At 38.2% G+C, this 11416-nt stretch overlaps 1 protein-coding gene across 2 annotated transcripts; it reads right to left on the bottom strand.

The window, feature by feature from the left end:
- Window positions 1-2176: 2176 nt before the first annotated feature.
- LOC111341731 (F-box only protein 15) lies at window positions 2177-11390 on the bottom strand. 2 transcript variants are annotated; one of them, XM_022948723.2, is made up of 16 exons: window positions 11262-11390; window positions 9563-9658; window positions 9352-9456; window positions 7937-8047; window positions 7750-7839; window positions 7329-7538; window positions 6731-6780; window positions 6383-6492; window positions 5970-6052; window positions 5560-5615; window positions 5138-5221; window positions 4240-4352; window positions 3585-3643; window positions 3244-3281; window positions 2910-2989; window positions 2177-2839 (listed from the first exon to the last, which is right to left on the bottom strand). In XM_022948723.2, exons 1-16 carry the CDS (start codon window positions 11342-11344, stop codon window positions 2750-2752), a joined length of 1458 nt encoding a protein of 485 aa, XP_022804458.2. In that variant the 5' UTR covers window positions 11345-11390; the 3' UTR covers window positions 2177-2749. The 2 variants fall into 2 exon arrangements, with proteins under 2 accessions (XP_022804458.2, XP_088610072.1); XM_088753946.1 differs by lacking the exon at window positions 9563-9658 and having other exon boundaries at window positions 11262-11386.
- Between the last annotated feature and the right edge of the window lie 26 nt (window positions 11391-11416).

Raw genomic sequence — 11416 nt, 5'->3', positions numbered from 1 at the left:
ACAGAGCGACGATACTAACTGTGAAGCCGTTGAACTTTCTGAAAAGTTTTGCATACTTTCATTACGTGGGGTATTTTTTTCCTGGGTAACTGAATTTGGTTTCAACAACTGAGTTGGTAATGTAAATTGGCCACCATAGATTTTCTAAACCTGACGTTTCGAGCTTTAGCCCTTCGCATTTGCTGCGACGAAGGGCTAACGCTCGAGACGTCGGCTTTATTATCTCTCAATGATCGATGACCAATTTACATTATTGATTCAGTTGATAAGACGGATGCGAAAAAATGGGAAAATATCTGCGAGCCAAAGGGTGAAAACAAGCCATTCTCATACTTAGAATAATCAGGTGAATAGTGCAAATTGGTAAATTGGTATGGGTTGAAATTTGCATAGGGACCAGATAAAACGTGTCGAGAAAACCTGTGACTAAAATATTGAACCGATAGCTAGCTGTGCACACGTGTTGTCTTTGCAGAATTGCGAAAATCCAAATTTTTGCTAGTAGTCCAGATTTGATCGACGTTGCGACAGAGGAAAAACAAAAATTGTTATTTTAAGGCGATAAGACGAGATATGGCCTGCCTCGAGGCAGGACATCGGCTTTTTTTATCTTTAGGTCCTTCGGATATAGTTATATCTGGTTGCAACAAAAGGGTCGCACTTGTTGCAAGCACGCGATGACAGATTTTATGTCCAATGTAAACACCAAAAGCGTAAGTGCGACCCCTGCCCAAATTACTTGCAATAACCCCCACCGTTTCTCTAGAAAGTCTTGCTTGGTTTCTTCATGGTTAGGTAAGCGAAAAAGGCAATATAAATAGAAAATTTATTGGTTAAGATAGATCCATTGTTATTTTCCGATTGGAAAATGCATCATGCTTCGCGGCAATTTTATCCTTGGTTCAATTTTCCTTCTGTTCGCGGTTTCTTTATTCATAATAAATATGCTATTATTGGCAACATCACACGTAAATTAACAAAATGCCTGAAGAATAGCTAGTGTTCATAACTACACTAACAACATGTCTGTTTCGTTTTGGAAATTTCAAGGTTACGATAAATAACTTAAGAATTAAGAGTGCGATCAACGTAAGGATTTTTACTCTTTCTATCAAAATATGGCATTAAGGCCCTCCACAGACTGGGGATTTTAGTTGTCGACAACTATTTGTGATCGACCACTAAATAAGTCCAATAAAGGATTCCACACACTGGCGCTCAAATACGGATTTAGCAACTGATACGAGGGGAGGTTGGGCACCAAGAGCTTACTGCGCATGCTCCGTATTGCCATAACGCCATAGCAACTTTTTCATCGACATCAATGGACTGCCTCATTCTTGTCTTTTTTCGGTGAATATAAGGGGTCAGTCTTTCAACAATAAGAAGAAACGTAGTCCGGTCTACTCGCAAATTGGCGATAAAATCGCCGTCATACCAGTTTCTACGGCACGTTGGCCAAAAGTCCCTCGAACGAACTTTGCGCCAAATTTGCCGTTCAGTCGTTTTGGATAAAATATCCTGCATCAGAACTTGTTGGTGGGCACAAGCTGCCGCAATAATGACATCGTTAGTGTCGTTTCCACCTCCAAGAACGGGATGTGGAGAAGGAAGATCAAAAAGAATGTTTTCTTTACCAAGTATTTTACTTCTGCAACCCTTCATGTTTTAAGCCGGCGGGGAAAGCCGCTAACACAATAGCGCGGAGATCTAAAAGTAGTCGACAACTAAAACAAAAGTTTTCACACACTAGAAAAACGCTAAAAAAATGAGGCCGTCGACAACTAATAATTTGTGGTTTAGTTGTCGACAACTTGCGCCACAGACTACGTTTTTTAGTTGTCGATCACAAATAGTTGTCGACAACTAAATCCCAAGTCTGGGGAGGGCCTAAAAAACGGTTGCTTTATCGATTGATATTCAAATTTTTTCAAAACTAAACCCGATCGATTCATTTGTAAGGCTTTGTCGTAAATATAACATCAAAAATATAAACGCAAATTATGGGACTTTCGATTATTTGTGTCATTTCGACCGAACCGTGATTAATTTCTTGTGGTTTTTGGGTGATTTTTATTCTGCTCTTCTAGGGGGCAGATGATATGGAACTAAAGTCGATCTCATTAAGACAGACCACCTCATCACTGGGTCAAAGGTTGATTAGGAGAAAATTAGAGGTGTTCTACATTATTTATTGACCTAAACAGAAAATTATTCGAAATCCGTCATGTAAAATTGATCTGTACAAAGGCTTTTTCTCCATTCATTAAAAAACTAAAAATTCAAATCGGAAATCCCGTGTTCTGACTGGTCGATCTATTAGTATTCGCTAGGTACAAGCTCCTAGACAGGCAATATACTTTAAGTACTCAAAAAAAATCAAAAATAAAATCTTTGAAAAACTTTGATATTTGCAGTAAAACATTTTTGGAATTGTACTACCGTATTTAGGAGAGTAAATCGAGATTTCTAATGATGCCTCGAGATCTTTGATAGAAATACCCAGTTGGGATTCTAACTGATGAGCGGCAAACTTTTTTTTATGCCGTTGCCTGAATAAACTAGGTAGTTGCTGGAAAAACGCACAAAACGCCATCATCCAGCTATCCAAACTAATATACATCTGTAGTTTGCGCCATTATTCGATAAACATCACCATCCTCTCCTTGGGTAATGACACTCTCCTCTGAATTAACGGGGAGGACTGGTATTGAGTCGCGGGACAGGGACTGGTCGAGACCATTTGACTTCAATAGGCCGTGTGGAACCAGAAGTTTACAAAAGACTTCAAGACACGCAGCTCAACGTTAGTAACAAGTGTTTGTTCCTCATCTTCGATCTAGGAAGGTAAATTCAATATCACCGACAGTATATCTCTCCAGCCAAAATAGGGCAACTATAAAACTCACCCAAAGAAAATCCATTCTTATAGTGCCATGTTCATCACTGTATTCGATAAACTGTTTCTCTCCGTCTGAAGTGAAATCACCTGCCAAGAAAATAAACACCTGACAGTATAAATTTTGCAAGACAGTCACTTGTTCATCAGACAAGGACATCATCTATTGAAGATGCTTCTCTTTTTTCAGTCAAGCGGATTTGTTTAGGAAAGGAAGAACTTTTTAGGGGAAAATCAGAGGTACATATGCCGTTCACGCCTGCAGTTAAAGGGGTTGTAAATGTGACTTTTTTCTTTGCCAGTGACCAAAGTTCAAAACCTTTTAACTTTTTTAACAGACTTACCATCTAATACTTTGTTGATAAAAATCTTTACGGGCGAGCTGCAAAATGAATTCATAGAAAACATTAACAGATATACTTATTAAAAACCTCAGTGCACATCATGTGCATGAAGCACCATTTTTGAAGTATTTGAAATAGAGTAGGATGTTTTCGACAGCGAATTAAGCCGTAGGAGTCGCCTTCCTACAATAATCTCTCGACGCGCATTGTGTATTTTGCGTTTGGCTCGTTTGCGTGTGGTTTGCCTTACTCGACGCGTCAGGTTTAGCGTTCAATGTTCATGGTATGCGCTTGACACGGGCGATTTTGAGTTCGGCAGTGTCATTTTCTGAGTCGCTTACCTGAAACACCAAAAAGGCTTCCTATCATGTAGAACAGTCAAATCTAAGAAACACATATCCTGGAAAAAAAGAAAAAATCAAGTCACATTTAGACAAAGGATTTAAAAACAGCATAACTCATAAAAGGCGAATGAGCTACATCACGGATTAATTTAAGCTCCCTAAACGTGATAATACATTACAAAGAGCCCATTAGCTCGTGAAAAAAAATCTTTTCAACTCGCTCTTGCGGATCACTCAGATTAACTATGGGAAAATAGACGAAATAAACACGCTTCTAAACAGAGATTGCCTGAGAGCGAACGAGGAGTGTCCCTTCCCTTTGATTCAGTGTGCCAGGGGTTCGTTTCTCGACGGTCCCAGTAACGTAATGGGCCCGTTAAAAAGTTATGTTTTCGATCAAGATGGGTGTTTCAAACTTTTGAAAATGATATTATAAAACTAACGGCTAAAGGAAAAAAATGAACTGGTTAGGGTGCCAGGACATATGCCTCTATTCTTTAAATTTAGATTTTAAAATACGGTTATGGGTCTGTTAAGCTACCAGGACTTTCGAGAAACGGGACCCAGGTTTGTTTGGAAAATAGATAAGAATAAAAGAAACAGTTGACCATGGAATTCGTGAGGATGTCTGGAGAGTAACTTAAGCACTCACGGGTAGGACGTTTTTGAAGAATTCCGTTTTCCAAGGAAGTGAAAGCTTCCTCGTAAATGAACCATGTTCGTGGCCGCCACCTCCAAGGGAAACGTAAGAATCAGCCAAGTATTCTGTTTCAAACACAAGAATAATGAGTTTTAGAACGAGATTCAAACCATTTTTAGAGGAAAATTACCTATAGGGAAGAAAAGTAAAACGGAACCACTAAGCCACTAAACTTTGTTTGCATACTCTCACTTCTATTAGTAAAGAGTTTGCTGGTATGACTCAACCTGATTCCATGCGCGATAGAGTTCTTCCAAGGGATGAACCAACTCGGTGACGGACAGATAAATATTGTGGGTAAAGTTGGGTGAGTTTCTAAAGAAACTGTGGTCCTACGTTGGTGAGGAAATTTAACAAAATAATTTGGTTTTATCAACTTAGTTGATAATGTAAATTGACCACCGTAGAAAGTTTCTAACGCCGCAGTTTCAAACGTTAGCCCTTCCCTCATTCACTCTGATGAAGGACTCACTCGAAACGTCTGCTTTAGATACTCTCTACTGTGGCCAATTTACATTTTTATCAACTCAGTTAATAAAACCAAATTATCAGCAAAGGAAGCTGGACTAGGAAAGAAAATTAGTTTCGAGTGCTGTTAACAGGGGTTGAACACTTCAATTTTCTTAGAATCACAAGTACCTCCAGTTTGAAGAACTAGGACCTCTTTGTTTTTTTAAGGCTGTTAATAGGGGTTGAACCCATCAATTTTCTAAGGATCAACAGCAGCTACAGTTTGAAGAACTCGGACCTCTTAAAGCTTTGTTTAGTGAGTTTGCAAAACGATTTTGTCTCCAACAATTTTAACAATCTTTAACCATGCATTTGTATTTTCTTCAGTGTAGTAGCTCACGTTGGTAGAGTTCCCTGTACTGCCGTCCCCAGAAAGTCGTTTTGTGATTTCTCAGTTCTATTGTAGCAGAATATCCATGAAGTCCTGATTAAAAAGATGTCATATTGTCAGTACACGAGCAAGGCCAGGTTTCTTTGCAACAGCTGTTTGGTTTGGCGGTCACGTAACATAGTCTCTCCCCTATGAGAAAACGCTTTGCGTGACGCTGTGTTCTGAGACCAAGGGGCCTAGGGGGGCGATGATCTCTTCACTGTCTGCCATGCAAATCTTAAGCCATTAATTTGGAGAATTTGGTATTGGATCAACTACTAATCATCACCTTTCTGCTTGATTTTATATTGAAACTGTAAGGAAAAATTCTATCTTGGTCACTCATGGGAGTTGGAGGCTTCAAAGAGCTATTTAATTGGCTGTAATCTTACCATACTTTGGGTCTATGTCATCAGGGACAGGCACATGGGCTGAAGGTATGAAAGTTCTAGCAGGAAATAAGAAACAACGATTGTTTTTGCACAAGTGTCTGAAATATATCGATGCAAATGCGACACGACTGACAGGGTATCGCCATAGGCAGACCACACCATGTGTTCAGGGCTTTTAATGGTCTGAGACGAGGATTACCACTACTTCCGGAGATGAGAATGCCTTAAGACGCGAATATAATATAGTCAAGTGGTTTGTGGAGCAGTCAATTCAGGGATACTAAGTCAAAAGTTCTACTGTACCAACTACCACTGAATAAGAGGCGACTTATCATTTCACTTCCGGTCTGCACCAAAAAGGTTAAAAGTACATGTACTTTGGAAATATGAGAACATGATTCATTGCACACCTGCAATGCGAACCCAGGAGGACTTTTTTGGTCAGGTTATGCTGATGTAGGCAAAGTGTAACAAAAGCTAGCTCACCACCAACCTGTAAGATGTAAAAAATAAACAAAAAAAGAAGTTGTCTATGTCAACACTATGTTGTTCAATTTTATTCCACATAACATGCCTTTGGAGCAACTGGAGTGCGACTAACACAAAGCTCCTTACAACTCATCGCATCCGAAAGATAATCAAAATCAATAATAAAAAAAAAGATTCCTTGGGTTCAAGCTTCAATCGATACAGAACTCGACTGCATTTATAAATATTCTTAACCCAAACTCGTGGCAAATGAATGATTTAACATCAGTTCTAACATCTAACATCTTTTGAAGTGAAATAGGAGAGCTATCTCCTAGCTGGAGAGAAGACTAACCTTCCAAGATGCGCTCCAGCAAGCTGCTAATGTAGAGGAACATATCACATGCGCTGTTATCATTCCAGCTCCACTAACGGCTGTAGCTTGTGAAAAAACCAAGTGGGAACCTGTGCAAAAGAAAAATAATAACACACCTAGCCTATCAACCGTCTGAGACTCAGAAGGACTAGCTTTCAATTTTGAAGACCAGACCAAATTCTGCTACGGGTAACTAAGTATAAGGTTTCAAAATATGTGTAAGTTGTCCACAAAAAAAAGCAGTTACTGTACTAAACGGCCACGGATACTGTATAATAATTTTTTAAAAGATCTTCTGAATATATTCATGAAGACGATGCTTCTCACCTTTAGAGCCGCGAAGATCAAATTGGAGGATAAGAGATCTTGTAGTGGCACTGAAAAGAAAAAAAGCTTTGACTTCAAAGTGAAGATTTTTCGATATCCTCGGGGAGAACGACATCACACAAGCTGCTTGTATAAGAATTGAATTTCCATATCTATGACCAAAAGGGCCTACAAGGGATGAAACCATGATCTGATTGTGCCCATTTCGAAACTAGACCAGGCTATACAGTTTGTTTTTATGTTCCTTCCATTAACTGTATTGTAAATACGCTAGGCATCGAAAATCAGAGAATTATCTGGCTACTACGCAGAAGTTTGATTACCTGAGAAATTATTTAAATTAGACGAGCAGGACATTCTCCCATTATTTTACATAATTCCTTTGTTACGACATCTTTCAGTGAAAACTCTCAAGCTCATTACCATCGTCAATCTCTTCTTTTTTTTTTTTTTAAAGATAAATTACAAAAAAATTCTGCGAGTTTCCGAGTTGAAAATTGACTGTGACTATTCACACTACAACTATTCAATCGCGTAAAATATTGAAAAATTAATTAATGCAAAATCTTTTTTTTTCCTTTTGAGCGACTGTGATCACCTATCATAGTGAGGCTTCCAACTTCTGCTAAAGAAAACCGGCACAAAAGCAAACACCTGGAGTGTCTTCAGTTTCGAGAGAGGTGGTAAATGTAGAGAATACCAGCGGACACAGAGTGAAGACTGGAACGGTGTGCTGCAGTCAGATGACCTCCAATATTCCTTACGAGAGGTGTCTGTGACACAAAGCTTCCATCTAATGTCAGTATACCTGGGTGAAGAAAAATAAAGAGTTTGTTTGTTTGAGCGTATTTCTTGAGCGTGTACAGACATTTCTTTTATGTGAGATGGAAAATGGGGCTTGTCTTGTGTAGCTCACTTTTGATGCTCGCTAATTTGAAACGCTATACTGTCAAGGGTAGAAATTTCCGATCACCACTTTGAGTTAACCTATAACTTTTGACTCTTGTTTACAAACAAACCTAAGGGGATGAAACACATCTTTTTGTAATCCAGTGTAAGGTGAAACTCCACGCTTTCTGAGCATGTCTTCATTCCTTGCCTGAATACATCTACATTGTATGAGTATAAAAATAAAAAAAAAAAAAAAAAAAATTAGTTGTCTTTTTCTAAGTATCATAACTCTTTCGGACTTTGACTGAGTTTTACCTTTTGATTATTTCATGCTTCCAGTCAAAACTTTCCTCTTTTGCTTCTTTAAAGGTTATAGTGTCTCTAACTCGCTTCGGAAGATAAGGGAGCAGTGGCTCCCACAGACAGCTACAATAAAATGAAAAAAAACGAAATGATGTATGTAGAACTCCAAAACAAAAGTTTAAAGTATTATTAGCTACTTGTAGTGGAATGCGAGAGTAACATTCGATTGTCTAAGTGAAGGTACAGGTAGTCCTGACAATGATTTTTTGCTGAAAAGAAAGAAACCTTGTCATCTTCAAGGTCAGGTGACAATTGACGTGAATGCAAGGTTTGTTGTAATATTTTTGTTGGTCTGATGAAAACCACAACTGACAGTTAATTTGTAAACATCTGTAATTTGTAAGAAATTGAAGGCAAAAAAATTTAATACAATGAAATAATGTTGCATTTCAACGGATGAAGGATTCTTAACAAAAAACTACAAAAATGGTTTTTATAAATGATCTCCAACTTAATGCTAATAAAAAAAATATATTTTATGATCTCAAACGTAATCTTGTGCGATGGAACATGAGGAGTGGGATGTACAAAGAAGCTGCAGTGGAACATAATCATGAAAGGTCTCCAAAAAATTTATAGTAATAAAAATTTTAACAGCTATTAGAGTTGTGTGAAATAGTTAAGTATAGCCTTGGCCAGCATTAGGTCCTGGAAGAGACTGTTATTAGAAGCTGTTGATAATGTTTCAGGAAAAACTGAAAACTGAGAAAGGGTCATCATCAGAGTCAAGAGATGCAAAGGTAATGGCTGTGTTTGCTAAAATATATTTTACACTACAGTGGGATCCCAGAAAAGGAGTGGGGAAGAAATTAAAAGGACAGGGACAGCAAGAGAGCTGTGCCAAGGTTTAGTACTGTGACCTTGGAGACCACCAGAAGAGATGCTGCAGAAGAGAAATGGAGGAAAAGAAAGGCATCAGCTGCACTGAGCCTCCCTGCCAAAGGATTCCCATGCCCAAGGTGTGGCAGAGTATGCAGATCAAGGATTGGCTTGCACAGTCACCAGAGGGCACGTCACCAGATACGACCTTCCCAACAGTCCATCATCATTATCATCAGTCTACAGGGTATATCAGACAAACGACATGCCTTTTGAACTTAAAAACTTGAGTCAAGACTTGCAATCAGATGATGTTATAAAATGTCTCTTTATACACATGGATCAAAGATTCTTTCTGATTGTAAATGTTAAGAGCATGGCTAAATGTTATAAATACAGTGGTAATAGTTGCTCTATGTTCATAGACAATCAGTGGTTTGTTAGCCAGCTGTTGCAGCTAACTGACATTTTACAAACATTAGGAAGGGAGTTAATTACTTCTCAGTTACTAAATGACTGATAACTGACTTGTCTATGTGCAAATATACCTGTCTTGTGAAACTGCAGACCACTTGTGACACACCTGAGCACATACCAGCAGTTCAGAAGGACTCAGGTATTTGAATATCTTTAAGAGGATTTCCTCTGGAACCCTAAGAAACAAGTTTGCGAATAGATATTGTGGAATCGGCAATAGCAATTTAAAACCATAACTCAGGGCTTCTAATGTTGTAAAGGCTATTTATATTAAGAGGAAACCTGGTAAGGTCCAATCCTCTCTTCAATTTCAAATCAGCAGATGGATGTGATTTTCCTTTTTGGGTTGACGATGTTCTCACTCCAGTAAGGGTTTTCCTAAGAAATCAAAATTTATACTTAACAATTAAAAATATATTCACTTTTTTCTGATATCCTATATACTAAATAAATGTAAAATCTAATTCATCAAACCCAATATTTGACATTAGAAAGATGATTGGGCATGGATTTCAACTTACTAATTTTTTAAATATTGTTTTAATCATAGATGGGAAGTAAGTACAGTCAAATCTCGATTATCCGGACCTTGATTATCTGGACTATTCGCTTATCCGGACTTTTTTCTCTGGTCCTAATTTTTTCATGAAAATTAATTAGTTGTGATCTTGAACTGAAAACTCAAAGCGATCAATTCAAGCTACAAGTCTTTGAAGCAAACAAACATGCTTGAACAAATAGACCTTTGCAAATACCTGAACTGAAAGTTTAATTGTAAATACATACAGGCTGCATAGATTTCACAATTAAAATGATGTTTTCTTTGCTGTATACCTTTTGTTTACATTTCTATCTCATTAACATTCATATTTTCTATTATCCGGACTCTCGATTATCCAGACTATTTACCGCGGTCCCGACAAGTCCGAATAGTCGAGGTTCAACTGTACAACCATGTACGAACAAAAGATGCATATAATAGCTGATTATATTCTTCTCTGATATTCCATTACAACTGGAATTGCAAAGGTACATACAGTGATGTATACCTCAGTTGGGATAGTCAAGGTTAAATTAAACCTTTGGTCCCCAAGAGTAACCAGCATCAATTTCTCTTCACAATATCACCCTTGAATCAAACACTTAGCTCACAAGGATAAAGGAGATGGTTGCCAACTAAAGAAGATCTTGATTGTTAACCAAATTCTCCTTGCTGGCACCTTAGGAAATGTCTAGAGAACAGTATTGAGAATAAGTATACTGATGTTAGGGTATGAAAGGTCAAACAAGGGGTTTAAATAACTTTTTCCATATGCCACTGCTTACGGTGTAATAGGAGGCTGTACTGAAAAGGAGCCATAAAGCAAAACCCAAAAATGAGAGCTGCACTCAGGCTGTTCTGTCCTGGTGTACCGGTTTACAAGGGAATTACGATTGTTCTTTCTTTGTTTAGGAGTCATTGGTTAGCTGTTGTGTATTGTTCGGTCTTTTGTGTCGGCTCTTGTGAACCGGTACACGAGGACAGAACTACGCAGGCTAAACATGATGATGATCGTGAGAGTTCTTAAGGGCAATGGTGGTCCGAAGGTAACCACCTTTTCATGAAACCTTTAATTAAACCGTATTACTGAGAAGCTTTCACACACCCTTCATTACCAAGATCATGACTTTATCCACAGTTCACCCTCTTCCTTTCTCAGTAAATCTTAGGAAGAATGGATGAGCAATAATCGAATAGAGGCGAGAAATAAAAATTTTTCTTAAAATATTGCAGGCGACAAAATTTGCGATAATTTTAAAAAAATTTCTGTACAAAGTTAATATAATACCAGTGTGCGATACTAAGGATATATATAAATTGATCGTCATTCTCTTGATAGGGTTCAAATGGCGGTGTATGCTTTCTCACGTTGTTGCTCAGGCAACGTTCTGACACATACCACAGAGCAACAGACGCAAAGACCTCGAAATCATTTCTTACCTATCTGTTGCAGCACCTGACGATGTTGATCCAGAGCGTTTGGATTTCAAATACGCACTAAGGTGCTTTTGATGCTGCGACATAATCTCAAACGACGTTTTCTACAGATTCTGCCGCCATGTTTGTTTCGTTAATGTTAAAAGAGCGAGGCCTGG

Source organism: Stylophora pistillata, chromosome 3 (assembly GCF_964205215.1).
Source record: "Stylophora pistillata chromosome 3, jaStyPist1.2, whole genome shotgun sequence".
Lineage (NCBI taxonomy): Eukaryota > Metazoa > Cnidaria > Anthozoa > Scleractinia > Pocilloporidae > Stylophora > Stylophora pistillata.
The sequence above is the reverse complement of the archived record's forward strand: the minus strand, read 5'-3'. Positions and strand labels throughout refer to the sequence as shown.